The sequence below is a fragment of the Channa argus genome, chromosome 4 (assembly GCF_033026475.1).
Source record: "Channa argus isolate prfri chromosome 4, Channa argus male v1.0, whole genome shotgun sequence".
NCBI classification, from domain to species: domain Eukaryota; kingdom Metazoa; phylum Chordata; class Actinopteri; order Anabantiformes; family Channidae; genus Channa; species Channa argus.
Window position 1 is genome coordinate 2,270,667 of NC_090200.1, and position 21,049 is coordinate 2,291,715.

The 21,049-nt window shown below is 41.0% G+C and overlaps 1 protein-coding gene across 6 annotated transcripts; it reads right to left on the bottom strand.

Moving 5' to 3' along the window:
* Positions 1-5,181: 5,181 nt before the first annotated feature.
* LOC137125465 (protein NLRC3-like) lies at positions 5,182-20,614 on the bottom strand. Of its 6 annotated transcripts, none has more exons than XM_067500960.1 (14): positions 19,952-20,614; positions 17,191-17,310; positions 16,958-17,077; positions 16,508-16,630; positions 15,495-15,611; positions 12,776-12,854; positions 12,385-12,613; positions 10,208-11,993; positions 9,955-10,128; positions 8,107-8,280; positions 7,615-7,788; positions 7,288-7,461; positions 7,108-7,154; positions 5,182-6,952 (listed from the first exon to the last, which is right to left on the bottom strand). In XM_067500960.1, exons 2-14 carry the CDS (start codon positions 17,277-17,279, stop codon positions 6,405-6,407), a joined length of 3,834 nt encoding a protein of 1,277 aa, XP_067357061.1. In that variant the 5' UTR covers positions 17,280-17,310; positions 19,952-20,614; the 3' UTR covers positions 5,182-6,404. The 6 variants fall into 6 exon arrangements, with proteins under 6 accessions (XP_067357061.1, XP_067357060.1, XP_067357058.1 ...); XM_067500959.1 differs by lacking the exon at positions 19,952-20,614 and adding an exon at positions 19,325-19,617; XM_067500957.1 differs by lacking the exon at positions 19,952-20,614 and adding an exon at positions 18,609-19,316.
* Between the last annotated feature and the right edge of the window lie 435 nt (positions 20,615-21,049).

A 21,049-nucleotide genomic window follows, 5' to 3' on the forward strand; every position in this document is an offset into this window, starting at 1 on the left:
AGAGGCTATGAGAGAAAGTTCTGTGCAGCAGCAGAGAGAGAACAGCAGACAGGAGAGAAGATACTGGAGCTGTTATCATCAGTCTGCACATATCAAACATTTTTTTGAATAGGGGTGATTACCTGTTGGATCTGTTCTCCCATGTGAAGGACTATGAGACTAAAACAGGTCTGAGAGTTCTTCCATCATTACTGTCAGTTTTCCAGTCAGCTCCTAGAGTCTGGTTCATAAACCTCTCAGAGAGAAAGACCTCCATCCTCCTGGAAGTGCTGAAACTACAACCAGAGAAGAAACCAGTGAAGCTGACAGGATGGTCAGATGAAGAGAGTGAAGTGAGGAGTTTCCTACAGTGTCTGCCTTATATCTCACAGCTCAGGTAAATGATTGTAGTGAACATTTGTGGAGCTGTGTTCTCACATCGACACCACCTCACTGTTAGTTTGAAAGTTAAAATGTGTTCAGCTGATGTGTCCACATAAACATCACATCATGGAGTGAACTGCTCATCTCTCATTAACTGATACATGTTTACTTCACTAAGCTCCCAGTTTGTTCTGAACATTAACTGTTGTTATTGTGAAGCAGCAGAGACGATCGCACAGTGTTGATGATTAGAAGTTCAGTTGTTCCTCAGGAGCAGTGATTAACTGCTGTGTTTGTCTGTTTTTCTACTGTCCTGCAGCTTTGTTCTTGGTTCGTGCTACCGATATTAGCATTTGTAGCATTGCCATTACTCCAGTGTGAGAAAAACTACAGTCAAAAATTGTTGTTAGTTAATATTCATAGTTTATACATAATATTTAATGTAAATTGAGGTGGTAAAAATGTTAATTCATTTAAAAAATGTGTTTATTTCAGTTTAATTATTCAAGAAGATGCACCATGTTAGTACAAAGGTCCTTTCATCATCATAAAAGGTGAATTAGTTTGTTAAAAAAATACTTCAATATTTAAAATTACATTGGTGCAAAAACGTTGCATGAAGAACATTTGTACTAGCTCACTGTGCATTCAATATTATGTTGATGAAAAAAATAATGTTTTTTCTCTTTTTGCCATCTCAAACAGGTGGATGCACACTTTTGGACCTAACTGTGAGCCTAGAAATAAATACATTGGAAAAGTAGTGAGATTCCAGGAATGTAGCCTCGGGGTTTTGCACACACAGTGTACAGTCCTACAGCAGCTGATAGAGACCTAACAGAAGTTTTATACTAGTGGTCTGGAAGACACACTTTTCTGAGGGCTTACATCCCACCTTTGATCAGTGTCTGTGTTTGATTTAGCCCCAAGGCTTCTGTAAAACACTCCACAAGCCTAAGACTGTGTGTGTGTGTGTGTGTGTGTGTGTTAGTTAGGATAAATGTGTGTTTGACTTGTGTTACTGTATGTGCATTTTGGGTCCAGCTACATGTAACATACATTGTGTGTGTGTGCGTGTTCCTGCATTGCCTGTCTGGAAATTAGTTTGATAGATGTAAGTGGTGCGTGTGACTCCCATGTTGCACCACTCTACCCCTAACATCCATCTTCAACCTCTCCCTTAGCCAGTGCACCGTTGCTTCGTGCAAGACCACAACCATCGTCCCCCTGCCTAAGAAGAGCCCACCCACCTGCCTGAGTGACTACAGGCCAGTGGCACTCACTCCAATCATTATGAAGTGTTTCGAGAGACATTCAGAGCAGCATACCAGACACTACCGGCCCAACGGGGTTGTGTACTCAGCCCCATCCTCTACACCCTGTTCACCTATGACTGTGTGGCCTCCCACAAGGACAACATCATCCTGAAGTTTGCGGACGACACCGCAGTCATAGGACGCGTCGCTGGCGGTGACGAGGCAGCTTACAGGAGGGAGGTGGCCAGTCTGGTGTCATGGTGTGGAGACAACAACCTCACCCTCAACACGGACAAGACGAAGGAGATGATAATGGACATGAGAAAGGAGAGGAGAACGCATCAGCCACTGTTCATCCGGGAGCTTGAAGTGGACAGGGTGAGCAGCTTTAAATACCTGGGTGTCCACATCAGTGAGGACCTCACTTGGACACCTCATGTCACGCAGCTGGTCAAGAAGGCCCAACAGTGGCTGTATTTTTTGAGGAGGCTGAGGAAGTTTGGCATGTCGCCCAAGATCCTCAGCAACTTCTACAGCTGCGTCATTGAGAGTGTCCTGACCAACTGCATCACTGTGTGGTACGGCAGCACTAATGTCATGGACCAAACGCCTGCAGAGAGTGAAGACTGCGCAGAAGATCACCAGGACTCCACTGCCCTCTCTGCAGAGCATCTACCACCGCAGAGTACCACCCTCAAAGACCCCTCCCACCCCCAGCACGGACTGTTCACACTTCTACCCTCAAGACGGAGGTACAGAAGTGTGAAATGCAGGACTTCAAGACTGAAGAACTCTTTCTTCCCCTCTGCCATCAGACTCCTAAACAACTGACAGGAGTTGCATCCATGGACATAACTGTTTACATTGATTTACATTTTGCACTTGCACATTCAGAACTGCACTACGTCACTTTTATTACCTTTACTGCTCTTATCTGCTCTCTTCTTTATTTTATTTGTATTTTATTTTGTATCAGTGGCTTTTGTTCTGTTTTTTTAGACTCTTCAGCAACAACATTGTGGACAAAACTCCCTTTAAGAAACAGAAGTTATCTTTGTTGTCGGCACAGTGGAGCTCTTTAATGAATCACTTACACTTCCTCAGACCTGGTCTCAACATGCAGGATCCACCATGATCCACTCTGGACAAAGATACACAATCAATTCAGTTAATGTCCATCATTATATTCTCTATTATATATACAGTTTATTTTATTTATTTATTGTCATGTTCAGATCGTGTGGACGCAGCGGCTCCTCAGAAATGTGTCTTTTTATTTGCATTTGTCTTTTTGTCCTGTTTTGTCACGGACACCCATCCTACAGCCATCAGGACTTGATAAGCAAGACTACAGTTTCTAACTGAAGCCACAGGAACTAACGGTTGTCATTGTTACTGCTGTTTACATCCTGCCAGATGCAAGCGTCAGCTCTGAACAAACAGCAGAGGGCTCATTCATATCATTGCTGGGAATTTCAACCAACAAGCCAGTTTTCCCCAATTTCCATCAACATGTCAAGTGTCCAAGGAGGGAAACACACTTGATCATGTACACTCAAACTTTAAGCCTGCCTCCAGAGCTAAACCCCTCCCTCACCTGCGGGTCCTCAGGAGAAAATACCTGCTGCTGGCTTTGTATCAGGCCTCTGTGGAGAGCGCTGACATGTTGTACGGGTGAAGGTGATAGATACAGCTCAAAAAGTCACGAGCTGCCCTCTGCCCTCCCTGGAGGATATATGCAGGTCTCGCTGCCTTAGTAAAGTCAAGGCCATCACAGATGCTTCACATCACATGTCATCACTCGTTTGACCTGTTGTCATCCGGATGACGCTTCAGGTCATTAAAGTCCAGGCTAACAAACCGTTTGTTCCCCTGGGCCATAAAAAAACTTCATTTTAGTATTGTGTCATATTTTAGTGCACTGTTGTTATTGAGAAGAGCAGCCACAGCTTCATTGTACTTTTTATGTGAAATGACACTTCAGCCTGTATCAGTGTCTTTTGTTTGTCTTCACCAACAACATTGTGGACAAAACTCCCTTTGAGAAACACCAGCAGTTTGAAAATCGGTGAGTGAAGTGATGTGATAATCGGAGAGAAATTCAAGAAAATATTGCAGTAGTAAAAGTACTGTACTGATACTGTGTTTGTGGCAGTCAGCTCATACAGTACAGTTTTACAGCAGTGTTTCATGATCCTCGTCTCTTTTTGAATATACTGTCAGTTTAAATATACTTTTTATTTGATATTTTTAAACTAATTGATACAAGAGATAATGACATATGACATTTTATAAATAAAATGCTTTATTATAAACTTGTAGTGATTTTTAAAAAGACTGAAATTATTTTAAAGATGAATCAGTCGTGTAGCCCTGAATGAGCTGATACTTGACTTTTAATGGTATTTTTTTAGTTCATTATTATAATCAGATAATCAGGGGAACAGTGGCTTTGGTTCGTCTTTCTCCAACTGTGCATGTGCAGAACCAAAGGCTGCAGACAACAAGCTGCACACAGCTGAGTGAAAGAATGAATGAAAGTACAGATTGTTTACAAGTTAACAGGGTGATGCTGCCTCAATAAAAACCAAAGTCAGCGTAATTTTACACAAAGTGTCTCGTAGAAGTCAAAATAAGTCACTTTCCTCTGTGGATTTTTTAAAACGCAGACCGGTGTTGATCAGCTGGAACACGAAACATAAAATAAGTCAGACGTGGGGAAACTAGGTTAATCTACTGATTTCTCTGAGTAACCTGGTTCCTTAGATCCATGTTAATGCAGCCATTGAGTTCATGAGAAGCCACATGATCCTGAGCTTTAAAAATCCATCCAGAGGCCATTTTAAGTTGGACAGTTTCTTTGTTGTGTCCTCGTCATGGACACAAGGCTGATACTGTAAGTCCTACTGTGTGTCTCCTTGTGTCCTGAGGACTGCAGTACTGTACTTTGAAACATCTGCAACCAGCAGCTCTGAACAGACTTTAACCCTCATTCCTCAGGTTGATGTCTTTAGAATGTCCCTGGTCTCCTCCTGTCCAATAGTCTTAGTATCTATCGTTATCTGACCTCATTGCTGCTTTTTCAGCCTCACCCGCTCTGATTTGTCTGTGGAAGACACAGTGTGGTTGTTCTTGTCCTTCATATAACAGCTTACACACTCATGCTGTTGCAGAGACACAGCTTCTGTTTTCTGATGAAGATGATTACAATGCTAATGCTGGTTGGGTTTGAGGAAAATCTCTGCTCATTGCAGCTGTTTCCCTTCACCTGACACAGCGTCTGGACACAAGTGGTATAAAGTAACTAAGTACATTTACTCAAGTACTTAATGTGTGTAACAATTTGAAGGTACTTGTATTTCACTTGAGTCTTTGCATTTTATGTAACTTTTCCTCCACTACATGTATCTGTCAGCTTCAGTTTCTTTTTCTGAAAAACAAACTAATGAACTAATAGAGGCTGATGCTTTATTGTCAGTGCTTGAGTTAAAATCAGCTTCACCTTTACCTGCTGCAACACTGATGCATCACACATGCTTCAATAATGATTTCATCTCATTAGTGTATTTGGATGCTAAGACTTTTATTTACAGTGTGAAGATTGTAGATTTCTGCAGAACCTTTATTTATTTATGAGGCTCATGTGGAACAAATCATCATGTTCACTACACTTTAAATACTTTGTTTTAATCAGGAAACATCACTGATCATTACTATTAATAAAGTCCATCAGTCAGTGTGCCGTTTTTCAAAATAAGACAAGAGACAAATCAGTGATTCATGACTGGAATAAAGTTCCAGCAGCTTGTTTTCTGAGGAGGAAACAATAAACACTGAAATAAAGATTCATTCAAGTTCTGAGTTCTACTCACACAAGTAATGATGGAGCTCATATGTTTGTCCAGCAGCTCAGACAAAAACTGGTTTAGATTTCCCTCAATGCAGCAAAGTGAGGAAATTCAATGAGAACAGTGGGACTGTCCTCACTGTCTCAAGTCTTCACTTCTTTAAGATTGAACAAAAACTGTAAATAAAGCTCTAAGAACACGTCTGAGGTCAAAGTCTGATCCTTTATGGTCATTGAACTCCACCTGCTGCAGTAAAGTAACAACAGACTTCCTTCTACACATGGTGGAAAATACCTGGTACTTTACATTTCTACTTCTTGAGGACTGGTGTTGTGTTATTGAGTAACACAGCTAACAGAGTTTCATGTTACGTCGCTGAAAGTCAGGTTTAACCTGACACCAAGTCTTTGTATTGTTTTATACTTAAAATATTAAAATGCACACACAAATAAATTACAGAGAAATCAAATGATTTCAAATGATCAAGTTAAAACCACGAGTGTGTTCAGAATAATATTTAAAATCAATATATCAATAATATCTTTAAGTTGTTTTCAGACTGATGTTACAGTTCGTGTTGTAGCACATTTGTTTGGTTTTCAGTCTTTTTGTCACCAAGACATCAGAATATTATGACTGATACAATTTACTTTTATTGCCCTAAGCCCTGAAATAATGAAGATAATTAGTAAAAACATGTTTGATATATCTATAATACAGTTTACACTTAATGAGCAGTCAGCAACATGTTGATCCTGTAATGATGGAAGCTTCATTTTAAAAGGACCCAAAGACGAACAAGTTTACAAGGAATCATTTAGAACTGTTTCTAGAATGATCTGATTAAATCCACAAATCTGAAAAACTTGTGTGTAACTGAAAGTCCAAATCTGTCCAACACTGACACAGTGTCTCCAACAGGACAAGACTCCCTGCTCTACTCTGGACACAGAGACAACCAGGAACCAAATGACAAGAACCCAAACCCAGCATATAGAGGTTCAGTGAATGTGGTGTTGTAGGTGTGGACGTGGATCAGTTTGTCAGAGGAGACTCTGTAGAAGGACAGAGTCCCAGCAGGACAGTCCACATACACTGCTACTCTGTTAGAGCCTGAGGACGAGGGGATGTTTGTTCCTTTATTGTTATGTTTGACATAGTAACTATTTTCATCATCATCATAATCATGACAGCACTCCAGACTCCAGGACTGATCATTGTCTCCAAACACACAGTCTCTACTTTGTCCTTTTCTGCCGATTCCTCTGTAACTCACAGATATAAAAGCCACTCCGCTCCACTCCACCTCCCAGTAACAGCGACCAGTCAGACCATCACTACACAGCAGCTGATAGACGTTATCAAATCTGTCTGGATGATCAGGATACGACTGATCCTCCTCCACATGTTTCACCTTCCTGTTGTTGTCAGACAGTCGTTGTTTCCTGTTCACTGTGTTTGTGTCGATTGTGAGTTGACAGAAATCTGATGGAGACAACAAGACACAAACAGCTGCAGTTATTAATCCATCATCTGTTCATTTCTTGACACTTTGATGATGTGAATGAGTGATGTGACAGTTTGAAGATGGTTGAATGTTGCTGCTTTGTTTCCATCAATCTCATTAAAAATACACTTACACTTCCTCAGACCTGGTCTCAGCCATCGTTCTCCACCAGGCTCCACCCTGAAAGGAGGAGGGGGGTCAGAGCAGCACATTCTCTGTCAGCATGCACACATGGACATTACATGGCTCTAACTGACATATTTTGGTGTATTTACATCTAAATGATTTTTGCCTGCAGCAGGTGTCTTCATACCTGAGAGTGTCCAGTCTCCAGAGTGGATCATTAAGTCCAGCAGACAGCAGCTTCACTCCTGAGTCTCCTGGATGATTGTAGCTCAGGTCCAGTTCTCTCAGATGGGAGGAGTTGGAGCTCAGAGCTGAGGCCAGAGAAGCACAACCTTCCTCTGTGATCAGGCAACCTGACAGTCTGTAGAGACACAAAATGCCACATAAGAACCTTCACTGAACACAAAAAGCAATGCTCACATTTGGTAAAATGTACTTTACACAGAGGCTGTTATTTATTCATGTTAATCTGATTAGAAATGCTCAAATGTTACACAGGTGGATGAATCCTGACCTGAGAGTTTGCAGTTTACACTGTGGACTCTCCAGTCCAGCACAAAGCAGCCTCACTCCTGAATCCTGCAGGTCATTGTTACTCAGGTCCAGCTCTCTGAGACTGCAGGACCGGTCGCTTAGAGGCGATGACAGAGCTTCACAGCTTCTTTCTGAGAGGTTACAGACACTCAGCCTGGAGAGGAAATAATACTAATAAAATAATAAATAATAATTTATTTATATATTTAATAATATAATATTTATATAATCATAATAATAATAATAATAATAATAATAATAATAATAATAATAATAAAAATGTTTGAGTTTCTTGTAGTCACATTTAAAGGATGATGACACAGTGGACAGAAAACAAATAAGATCAAGCTTAGAACTTAAACGTACAGATGAGTTTGTCTTTATCTCCTTAAGTGTATTGCAGAATAAATGAAATTGAAAAATGTTGAGAATTATCTCAAATGATTTAAGACAAACTGTAAACTGATCTGACCTGAGACTCTCCAGTTTACAGTTTGGACTCTCAAGTCCATAAGACAGTAACATCACTCCACGATCCTGCAGGTCGTTGGTACTTAGGTCCAGTTCTCTCAGGCAAGAAGACTCAGACCTGAGAACTGAAGTCAGATTTTTACAGCTTCTCTCTGAAATGTTACAGCTGCTCAGTCTGGAGAGGAAATAAATATGAACAGTGTGTTAGAGGTTCAGAAGTAACAAAAATCTCTGAAATAACAAAACGACACAGTTCTCCTGCAGAGAAGACAGTTGGAAGCTGCTACATTTGGTCATAATCTCCTTTGTTACCAAATAACATTTTGCAATTTTATTCTAACTAAGCTGAAGATGTGACCATCAGCGATAGAAATGTGATTTTGTCACCTGGGTTTCATTTAGATTTAGTCCTCTGAAAACATATCAGTTGAGCTGATAATCAGCTTTTGGAGTGTGTCTGTCAAACTAGTTCGTTAATCACTAACCTCTCAATTGTGACCAACCTGTTGATGTTTCACTGTCTAGTTCTCCTTTTAACCATCCACATAGAAACTGAGCATCACTGCAGACATACGATCTTTAAGTCTCCTGTCTCAGTGGCAATTGTCAGTGGAGAAAAAAAAAAGCTTGCAGTGAAAGCTGAATGGTGAATGCAGTGTGTGTGGAGCATGGTCAGATCAGTGATAGAGGAAAGATCAGGTTTCTTTTTGTACAGAACATGCTCCAAGACCACCTCCTGAATTCTATATTTAAAGTTGGGTTTGTTTTCATTCATCTTTCTTATTAGGCCTGATTCAATTATGACCTAATAGTTATATTTAACATAGGTAAATATGTGTTTATGGTTTCAGAATCTGACAAATTGAAGTAAATGTGATCTACTTAGTCTGACACTGTACCATGTGTATCAAGTTATAAGAGTTAATGTGTCTTCAACTATGAAGCTGAAGTTTGGAGTCACAGCTGTTACTCTGGTTTATATTTGAACATGAGATGTGGTGTGGCTTGGAAATTGTCATTCAACACGCTTTTCCACAAGTGGAATGAAGAAAGTCAAGTGAAGTTACATCCTCTCATACAGACACAGGATGCAGTTAGTTGACCATTGCTACAGCTTTTGAGGTCCAGGCCCTTTTTGGACCAGACAAAATAATACAGTTTTCACTTTCCACTAGTTCTTTGATGTTGACTTGGTGTGTGGGTGTCCTCAGGCACAGGGCAGCTGTGTCTCAGTAACCAGAGTGGTTTGTCCATTAATCAGTGTAAAGACACAAAAAGGGTCCTTAGCCTGCTTGCTGCCATTTAGCAGTTTTTCTGTTCTGACTCTTTATTGTAATTGTAGCCCTACATATCTACAGGTGTAGTCTAAGATTGTAAATCATTCTACATTTTTGCCATATTCAGCAACATTTGAAGGGACACATTGAACTGTGTGTGCATGTGCACAGCAAAGGGGGAAAGAAATGTGAGTTTGGCCAGTTGATTCCAGCTAATCGACCCAAGTGCTGCTCACAGCCAACAAAGAGGTAGAGAGAGACATGGAAGAAAGTCATTTTTAGTGCTAGTTAACCAAATATGGTACATTACCACTATGTAGATGGTTGATTATCTTAAACATATTGATTCCTTCTTATAGCAACATGAAGAATGTTCAATAAATAAAAATCCATCCATATCCACTGGTGTGATAATCCTAACAGTTTATCTATGTCTGTAATGCCTGAATGTTTTCATATTCTCAGCTGATTTGCTCCCATTTCATATTTCAGAAAGATGTTTGAGCTGTATCAATCAATAATGTCAGAACTATTGGAGGTGATAAATCTCCACCCATTGAAAACAAACAGACCTGAGAGTCTCCAGTCTGCAGTGTGGACTCTTCAGTCCATCAGAGAGTAATTTCACTCCTGAATCGTGCAGTTTGTTGTTACTCAGGTCCAGTTCTCTCAGACTAGAGGACTGAGAGCTGAGAACTGAGGACAGAGCTTCACAGCTTCTCTCTGAGAGGTTACAGCCACTCAGTCTGGAGTAAAAAAAAAAACAATAAGTACATTTATTCTTTATCTTTCTAAGATTATTAATAAATGAATAAAAATACTTACTGAACTTTTGTAGAAGCTTTGACCACTGGCAGCAGCCTCAGAAGAGCCTCCTCTGAAGCAAAGTATTTATTCAGGTCAAACACGTCCAGATCTTTTTCTGATGACAGTAAGATGAAGACCAGAGCTGACCACTGAGCAGGAGACAGTTTCTCTGTGGAGAGACTTCCTGATCTCAGGTACTGTTGGATCTTCTCCACTAGAGAACAATCATTCAGTTCATTCAGACAGTGGAACAGGTTGATGCTTTTCTCTGCAGACAGATTCCCACTGATCTTCTTCTTGATGTACTGGACTGTGTCCTGATTGGTCTCTGAGCTACTTTCGGTCTGTGTCAGCAGACCCCCCAGGTGTTTGGTCTGTAATGAAAGACCAAGAAGGAAGCGAAGAAACAAGTCCAGGTGTCCATTTTGACTCTGTAAGGCCATGTTCACAGCACTCTGGTAGAAGTCTGCAAACTTACTCTTTATTGTTTTAATAATCTGGGTGGTTGATTTTGGTCTTGACAGCAGATTGACTCCAGACCTGAAGAATGTCAGATGGACATGAAGAGCAGCCAGAAACTCCTGAACACTCAGATGGACGAAGCAGAACACCTTGTCCTGGTACAGTCCTCTCTCCTCTATAAAGATCTGTGTGAACACTCCTGAGTACACTGAGGCTGCTCTGATATCGATGCCACACTCTGTCAGGTCTGATTCATAGAAGATCAGGTTTCCTTTCTGCAGCTGCTCAAAAGCCAGTTTTCCCAGAGACTCAATCATCTTCTTGTTCTCTGGACTCCAGTGTGGATCTGTCTCACCTTTACCATTATACTTGATGCTCTTCAGTCTGGTCTGAACCACCAGGAAGTGGATGTACATCTCAGTCAGGGTCTTGGGCAGCTCTCCTCCCTCTCTGGTTTTCAACACATCCTCCAGAACTGTAGCAGTGATCCAGCAGAAGACTGGGATGTGGCACATGATGTGGAGGCTTCGTGATGTCTTGATGTGGGAGATGATTCTGCTGGCCTGCTCCTCATCTCTGAATCTCTTCCTGAAGTACTCCTCCTTCTGTGGGTCAGTGAACCCTCTGACCTCTGTCACCATGTCAACACACTCAGGAGGGATCTGATTGGCTGCTGCAGGTCGTGTGGTGATCCAGAGGCGAGCAGAGGGAAGCAGGTTCCCCCTGATGAGGTTTGTCAGCAGCACATCCACTGAGGTGGACTCTGTAACATCAGTCAGGATCTCATTGTTGTGGAAGTCCAGAGGAAGTCGACACTCATCCAGACCGTCAAAGATGAACACAACCTGGAACTTTTCAAACCTGCTGATTCCTTTGGTTTCAGGAAAGAAGAGATGAACAAGTTCCAACAAGCTGAACTTTTTCTCTTTCAGCACATTCAGCTCTCTGAAAGTCAATGGAAATGTGAACTGTATGTCCTGGTTGGCTTTGTCTTCAGCCCAGTCCAGAGTGAACTTCTGTGTTAGGACTGTTTTCCCAATGCCAGCCACTCCCTTTGTCATCACTCTTCTGATTGGTCCATCTCTTCCAGGTGAGGCTTTAAAGATGTCTTCATGTCTGATTGTTGTTTCTGGTCTGACTGGTTTCCTGGATGCTGTTTCAATCTGTCTGACCTCATGTTCATCATTGACCTCTCCAGTCCCTCCCTCTGTGATGTAGAGCTCTGTGTAGATCTGATTCAGAAGAGTTGGGTTTCCTGCTTTAGTGATGCCCTCAAACACATGCTGGAACTTTTGCTTCAGGGCAGCTTTCTGTTTGCGTGAAAAAGCCCCAGCAAGAGTTTCTGAATAAAAACAGTAAATGATATCAGTGACTAGAAAAATGTCATATTTGCTTTACAGAAATTAGAAACAAAGACCACAATTGAGTTTTGGATAATAAACATAGATTGATGGATTCAGGTGATGGAGAATGTTGATAGGAGATGAACTTATCAACATTACATATACACACACACACACACAATATATATATATATATATATACACACACACACACACACACACACACATTACCTGGATGACTGAGAATCTTGATTGATAATCAAAGTACACAGTCATTTTAATATGAAGTCTGGTCCTGCATTTGAACTTCTGAAATCTTTTTTCATATCTTGAAAAACAGTAAATATTCAAGCTATCCATGGCATTAAATCTTTAGATAAATCTTCTTACCTCTCTGCAGACAGTCAGCCAGCTCCTCCTGCTTCATTCTCCTCAGGAAGTTCACTGTGATCTTCAGAAATGACTCTCTGCTGCTCCTCCTCTGCTCTTCATCCTCACCATCCAACACCTCCTCATCCTCCCTCTGACTCTCTGAGCATTCTGGGTAATCTGGACTCAGACTCTTCTGGATCTTCTTCAGCTCTTTCTTCACAAAAGTGACAATGTTGTCCTCCAGCAGCTGGAACAGAAAACTATATGAATGACACAATCCAAGTAAAACCATGGAGCCAAACATCAGATCCCTGTTGGACAGACTGACAATCCACTGGTCTAAAAAGTGCAGCATGAACATTATTGTGGACACAACAGATGGAAAAGTAGTAGTTGTACATGTACAGACCATAAATATGGAGTCCAGGTGTGTTTGATGCTGCTGGGGAGACTGACCACTGGAAACCTCTGAGCTCTGCTGGTCCACTCTGTGGAGAAATCGGGAAGAATGAGCCGCTTCTATTAAATAAAGTAACATAACAAAACAAGACAAAACAAAACTACAAAGTAAGCAAAAATTGAGTGACAAGAGCAGGCCACCCAACAAGGCGGCAAGCCGCTTGTCTTTAAGGGAGGCCAGGGTTTTATAGGAAGTAGGACACTGGGCCCAGGTGCCCTAAACAACCTTAATTGGCTCCACCTGCAGGTACCTGCAAGTAGAACATACAATTGCTTGATGGGCCAGAGGGAAATCAGACCCCCCTCCAAAATAACAGGGCCCCAAAGAGAATTCCGACTGCAGAATAACTACATTTAACACTTTTACTCCAAATAAGTGTGCATACATTACCCAAACTGTTTAGCTAAAATCACAATACCTGGTCCATAGGTGACATTCCAAGGCCCAACATCCCCTGGACACATTCTCATCTCAGCAACCGGTGCACCTAGGAAGCAATTTAAGAGGCCAGGAAGAGGCAAGGGGAGTACCAACGTAAGCACACTTTTAGACCTGGTCACTTACAGGGGACTCTGGAAAATGCATCTGCCACCATGTTGTCAGAACCCTTCACATAACGGATATAAAGACAATAGGACTGTAAAACCAATGACCACCTGATCAACCTCTGATTCAGACACTGCAGAGAGTTCAGAAAAGTCAGTGGATTATGGTCGTTGTAAACAACTACAGGAAACTGTTGCAGCTAACATACACATCAAAGTGTTTTAAAGCCATGATCAAAGCCAATGTCTCCTTTTCAATCACTGAGTAATTTAACAGGTTATAGTTGAATTAAAAAAAAAAACAAAAAAAAAAACACTGACAGCTTTATCTATGCCAAGATCATCTGCTGCATGAGGACAACTCAAGCCCCCACCTGGCTGGCAACAACATACAGTTTGAAAAATTTGTCAAAATGCGGAGAGCACAAAACTGGAGCAGAACAGAGGAGTGTTTTAACCTGATCAAAAGTTTTCTGACAAGCAGGGGACCAAATGAATTTCTCTATTCCCCTAAGCAAATCCGTGAATGGTGCCACCATGGTAGAGAAGTTCCTACAGAAACTTCTGTAATAACCAACAAGGCCCAGAAAACACATCAGTTCCTTTTTAGTAGCTGGAACTGGACTGTTCTACAACCTGAACTTTGGCTCTCACTGGGTGAACTTGTCCTTGCCCCACTACTCGGGCGAGGTAAGTCACTGTTGCCCTCGCAAACTCACACTTCGCCAGGTTGACAGTAAGTCTTGTTTCCGCCAATCAAGCGAACAGTTCTCTGACGCATTTCAAGTGAGTCTCCCAAGTATCAGAAAACACAAGCACATCATCCAAATACACTATCTAGCCCTGCATGTCCCCTAATACGCGACTCATCAAGAGCTGGAACCTAACAGGAGCATTGCAGAGCCCAAAAGGCATGACAGTGTAGGAGTAAAGACCAGTTGGTGCAACAAAGGCAGTGATCTCTGGTGCAGGCTGGGAAAGAGGAACCTTACATTACCAAAATAATTGGATGTAATAATTGTTTTGAGACTTGTTTTGTTTAAATTAATGTTAATCAACACCTGGACACAGTTTGCACCATTGTACATTAATACAGAAGTTTTTTGATGAAAGGAAGCTATGAGCCGTACATTTGATACCTATGCAGGACAGAAGTAAATCAGTCAAACAAACTGCCCTGATAAGACTGAATGACAATAGAAAAAGCTTTATAGAGTTTGAGCAAAAAATATATAATTGCATCAAATAAATGAATAAATAAAGACACCATTAAAATGTGTGCAACAGCAACATTTAAAAAGCTATTAAATGCACAAGATGGGAAAAAATACTTAATTCATAAAAAATGCAGGGGTCCCAGAGATGAAATATGGTGAGCAGCCAGTTGTCCTGTCTTATGCCTTGTGCTTGTGAAGCTGTTATTTTGTTTCTCCAAAGTAGAAATCTGTGCAGACTGTATGTCTGTACACAACAAACCTCAGCTTTCTAGCTATGGTTGGTTGAGATGGGTGAATCCATCAGGTCTACCGTGGTTCAGTGAGTAACATCCCAGTGGTCAAAGGTTTTCAGTGACGGAAAGAACATTCAAGCTCAAGTATTATTATTGAGAATAGAACTTTTGTTGTATAGGAATCAGCTGTTAAGGACGTAAGTGCCCATTTCCAGTAAGTTTCTGATAAGTTGAGAATCTCTGGAAACGAGTGCGGATGGCAGTGGATCAGTTGCAACAGCAGTTGTCCACATACCAGAGGATCAGGAGGTCAACACCTGTTACTCCCTGGGAAAGACACTTGGCTAAAGCAGAGGGAGGAGTTTATATATGTGGGTTGAGTAGAAACATGGTCAGAAAGCGGCCATTTAATGTGACGGAAGAGATTGAGAAGTCATTTTTATTCTGGTTTGATTGGAAATAATGAATGAAAGACATTTATTCATATTCATGTGTAATTTGGGTGTAACGTTCTGGGCCATGTTGTCCACAGACCTCAGAATTTTAAATCTAGTAAAGAGGGCTTTGGAATTGTTGGAACTAGATTGGGTAACGTGTGATCAGGAAGTGGCCTGGGATATGCTTACAGCATCTTTGTCTTTTGTTCCCTTAATGTTTTGTAATGTAGACTTACTTTCCCAGTGGTGAATGTTTTCTGAAATTAAATGGTTGCTCCATGGAGTGACTACTCTTGATGGACACACAGCTGGGCTCAGGTCCAGCTTCAAGGACAGCTAATGCCACATCAACACTGGTACAGAGAAAAGACAAACCGAGACAAAAATTCACTTTGGTTTTAAACCACAAACACTGCAGGATTATTAGAAAATGATAAACTGAGTGATGGACCTGTTTAGACTGTTTACCAATCTTGACTGGATGCTCCTATGATTACTGTCCTTGATTCATATTAGATCTTGAATTGGATGCGATGAGGGATGTGGTCATCAAGAGTGAGGCTAAAGAGGTTTGGATGTATTGGAGTTTATGGGGAGTTGTCAGAGTGACTTAACCTGCCCATTGCCCATCGCATAGTCAAGAGCCAGTATTCAGTCCACAAACTTTAATGTAGAAATCACAAATAGCAAATGTATTTTCTTCACTTCTCTAGCAACAACTTGAATCATTTATTCCCGGTGCCCCTTTCATACTGGGTTTTGGTACCCGACTCTAGATCAGACCCTAACTTTCTGAATTTGCTGCCCAATTTCTCAAACAGGCAATAGTTATACCTCGTCTTCACTACTGCATAGTTATTTCAATTTGCTGAGTTCAAACTGTATGTTGACTAAAACTAAACTGAAAAAAGATTGTTTAGAGGTTACTGATGAATTAAGTTGGCTGTAAAACTCCCTGTAGGTGTACTGACAGTATGTAAAGTAAAGATCTGACTATGACCAGTTTGGATCGATGAGGATCCCTCAGCTGCACAGAGGTTCAAAATGTTTCAGCCTGAAATCCAAACTGTCATCTTCACATCTTTTCTTAACTGTCACATACTGGATGACACTTTCTACCTGCAAAATAAATGATGTTTTAATGTGAAGTTTTTGTTGATGGTATTTAGAAGTTAATGTTTGCTGTTAATGTTTCCGTTAATGTTTTGTAATGTTGCAGAAATTGTAAAGTAACTTGAAGCGCACTTACTTTCCCAGTAGTGAACAGTTTCTGAAATACAACGGTTGCTCTATAGAGCGACCGCTCTTGATGGACACACAGCTGGGTTCAGGTCCAGGTCCAGCAGAGTCTGGTCTGTGCAGCTTCTCTGGTCTTGAACACAACACAGACAGAGGTCAGAGTGTGAATAATGATGATGATTCGTTAATGATTTTAAACAAATCAGATTCCACTGACAAGAGCTGAAACGTGAAAGTTAAATATTGTTGGCCCAGAATCTATGAGTATGTAAAGTAAAGCTCTATGGAAGGTGAATTTATCAATATGACAAAAAATAAATTATTAGTTACAAATACTGATGTTGGCATATTTTCAGTGTCAATGCCAACGACTAATTATGGAAGCTCTTTATTACAAACTGAGCTGTAAATGTATGATGGATAAAAAACTGCTGTCTTTCTGTCAGTTTAAATATATTACATTCCATCAGTAGACTGTCTGAAATGAAGAGGATGCTCCATTGACCAGCCACTCTTCATGGACACACAGCTGGGTTCAGGTCCAGGTCCAGCAGAGTCTGGTCTGTGCAGCTTCTCTGGTCTTGAACACAACACAGACAGAGGTCAGAGTGTGAATAATGATGGTGGAGTGATTGTTGGTGCTGAGCTCTGACATGGAGAAGAGTCATGGACAGTTAGAGATCCTCATCTCACCTCTGAGCTTTGGTCTGACTCTCAGGTTCCCCACACCGAGGTTTTTTACTGGGAGGGTCTCCCTCCTCTCTGTCCTCACACTGATCCATGCTTCTGAATTCACACACACATTCTACCTTCCTGTGGAGAGAAAACACACATCCTTCATCTGCTGCTCCACGTCAATCATCAGTCTGAGATGGAGGCACCAAGATAAACACCAGCACACACACGATGCAAGACATTCACTGCCAAACACAAGGACTGAGGATCATAGACTTAATCATCACAATCTCTATGTCCACAGCATCTACTGTTCTGTAAATGCAACATGTGGGACTTTCCTCTTTCAAGTTCCCACATGACCTGGAGCAGAACTGTGATGCACATTAAGACATGTGGACAGAATTCTTTTCTTTATTTTACTTAACAGTGACCTTCAACAGTTATGTGCAGTAGGACTGTATATAAATAGTAATTGTTTACTGGTTTCAAACAGAGGCTGTGTATGTGGACATACAGTTAGGTGAAAAAATTTGTATCACTTATTTTGAAATGTTAGAAAAAGTAAAACAAAGAATATTTTTCATCAACATGTTTAATACACATTCAGCTACTACAAATCTTCTTTTATCGCAAATGAGTTAAGCTTTTTTTTAAATTAATTTATAAAGAAGGATGCAAACTTTTGCACTTTTCTTTTTTTTTTGTCCTTTCAGCTTATCCCGTGAGTTCAGGGTTGCCACAGCGGATTATGTTTGTTTGGCCCTTCCTGATGCAACCCTCCCCAATTTCTACCAGGCTTGGACCGGCACTGCACAGCTGGGGAGTTCAGCGTCTTACCCAGAGACACGACAAATATCGAACCACTGACCCTGTGGTCCGTGGACGACTGCCTTACCTACTGAGCTATAGCCGCCACACAATTTTTAAATTTTCATATTTTACCATAATCCGCACACTCCTTTTTTTGTACTAGTGGAACGGGCAGGAGAATTTTTAGACTGCAGTATTACTATTTCAAGGACCTGAATATTTTTTCACCTTCAAATGAGAACTTTCATATACACAATCTAAACACAAGTAGCATAATGTTTACATTTTAAACTTCTCGATAAATCCAAAGTTGCACCTGTGGCCAACACCAAATGTGCATTAAACCCTATCAACCAACCAAACACAGAGACAGAGCAGCATCACACACTAATGTAACATCAGAGACAGAAAATGTCAGTGGTTTCCTGTCAGCAGCACCGTTTTCCTGTAGCTGCTCCCATCAGGTTCTATGGTCTGACTCAGCAGCACCTTCATACCTGAACCCCATCATCCAGGTTTAAAAGGCTTTTCTCCCACGGGGCTCTGCCGACAAACTGCTGAAAGCAATCACACTAATAACCTTTATGTAAAGTTATATTGAAATTACAGTGAATTACATTTACTTTGACGCAGGAAGGTAGAGCGGTTCTCCCCCAATCTCGCAGTTGCTGGTTCGATCCCCGGCTCCACCAATCATATGTCGAAGTGTCCTTGGGCAAGATACTGAACCCCAATTTAGTTGCTGCCGGTGAGTGTTGGTGTGTGAGTGTGAATGGGTGAATAAGAAGCAGTGTATAGATTTGAGTACTAATAGGTAGAAAAGCGCTATATACCGTAAATGCAGACCATTTATTGACGGTAATGAAAAAGGCGGAAGTACTGGAACGGAGCTACCTCTCTGGCCCAGTGTTTTTTATCTTACTGTAAACTCAAAAACTACTATTATCCTCTGAACTCCCTCCACAGTGTCTCCTTTGGTTCCTGACAAAGACGGTTTGAGCTGTGGTCCAGCGGATGTCCGGCCGAGCTCAGACCGCATTTACTGTCTCAGACAGCGGGAGAGCAGCGGCTCATCTCCGTCTCCTCCACAGACTGATTCAGGCAGGAAAAGCTGCTTCAGGCCTCAGTAACAAGGACTCTGTTTTTGCCTACTGACCATCAGCTGACTCAAATTTTCTTCTCCTGTTTCTAACATGGCGGTTGTTTGTCTGCTTCGCTCCTAGTTCACAGTTGAAGCTGTGATTCTATGAACGTGTACAATTCAACAGCAGATTTCTACAGTAACTAAACCAACAACGACTAATGTTCACGAGTGAAACATTAAAGTACGTTTTCTTACCTTCAGACGGAGGTTTGGATGAAGAAAACGCTCTGCGTCACAAACTTCCGTAAAAGTGAAACTAAACATTGATGGTCTTTGTCAACGTGGTTAATTAGTGAGCGTGCAGCATGTCATTCTTTGTTAAAACTACAAAAAAAGGCAGCGGCTATAAGACCCAACAGATTCTCTTCTTTCTCTTTTTTTCTACTTCAGATAAGAAATCCCATCGTATAAGGAAATAAAATGTAAAGTACTCCTCAGGCCCATATGTGAGGATTTGACAAACACTAAGTTCTTTTCTGAACAGTAAATGAGGTAGAATAACAGGACAGTAGAGGGCAGCGTTACACCCTGTAATGTACAGGATGCCGGAAATGGATTAGCAGACGAAGAAGACGAAGACTCCTCCTCTTCCTATGTTCAGTTTAGTTTTACTTTAACTGAACATTGTGACGCAGCATTTTCCCACCTTTTTAAGCGCAGGTAAGTGACATGTTTTCAGTGTTTTACCGTTTAACGTTAGCGCCGCTAACTCTTGCTACTTGTTCCACCGCATTTAATAGAAAACCGCGGTTCGGTTGTTAAATCAACTCCGACTGTGATCGAACCCAAACAACTGGATTTGTTAAAGTCACTGGTCGTTACCTTCGGTTTTGTTATTTTGACCATTTGCTTCACTGGTAACGAGGCTCTGCGAATAGTAAGTCACAGGCAACGTTCTACTGACCGAGAACCTGGTGTTAGGACACAAACTGAACTTTATCACGTTCTTCCGGTTTAACCGGTTTTATATTATCTAGTGACATCAGCGTGAGTGAGGCTGTGATAGGAAGTAAAGACGACTGTGACGAGGCCTGTTAAAGACTCCGCAAACATATCACATGTCCCTAATTCAAGTGGATTTAACAAATGAAGAACATTTAGCAGAATAAAAGGAAGTACTAAGAGCAGTACAAGTGTATGGAATTAAAAAGCAGGCATATGATTGCAGTCAGAGGAGGCTTAAATTAAAGAAGTGCATATATATTTTAACATACATCTTACTTGCTATATTATTGGACTTAATTTTTTTTAGTGCTAAAAAAAAGTTTAAAGTCATTGACAAAAAAAAGGAGGGTTTGCTCTACTCCATTTGCAACAGTGTATATGCTATTTCCCCATAAGGACAGCTGTGTTAACCATGTCCGAAACAGATGCATTCAAATTGTCCATATTGTGATCTGCATTACATAATTACTATGTTTGTTTACTGTTTGAGCTTTTTGCTTCAAATTCCGACATTTCCTACACGACCTGTGTACTATTAGTTTTGGTGTGTGACTCTGTATCTTTGACAATAGTGAGCATTAAACCTTGGTCTAAAAACCAGAGCTGCTCTTTCGCTTTTTCTGTTGAGATAATCTGTGTGATTTTGGTGAAGTTGAATGATGTAAATACAGCCACACCTGCATAAATTTCCATTCATTCATCTACTGTTCTAGAATGCTGCATAATAGACCTCTATTAGCCTGAAACAGTGGTTTAGAGGGTCCTGGCTTAGATGGAACTGCTTAAATTGGACCAGGTGTGTTTTTTTTTTTTTGTTTGTTTTTTGTTTGTTTTTTTGCATTTAAAAAGCTTATACAATTTCTAAACATTTTTTAATTTTAATCCCAGGTCCCGGCTATATGCCGAAGTGTCTCTGGGCAAGACACTGAGCCCCTAACAGCCTATTCCCCTCCCCAGCTGTGCAGTGCCGATCCC

What these genes read in the sequence shown, in the direction of transcription:
- LOC137125465 (XM_067500957.1), bottom strand. Translation starts at nt 18,682, where the DNA reads ATGATTGGTGGAGCCGGGGATCGAACCAGCAACTGCGAGATTGGGGGA. An exon ending in CTCTACCTTCCTGCGTCAAA is followed by an intron (nt 17,311 to 18,608) that starts GTAAATGTAATT and finishes TTCTCTCCACAG; the next exon opens with GAAGGTAGAATGTGTGTGTG. An exon ending in GGCTGACTGTCTGCAGAGAG is followed by an intron (nt 11,994 to 12,384) that starts GTAAGAAGATTT and finishes GTTTTTATTCAG; the next exon opens with AAACTCTTGCTGGGGCTTTT.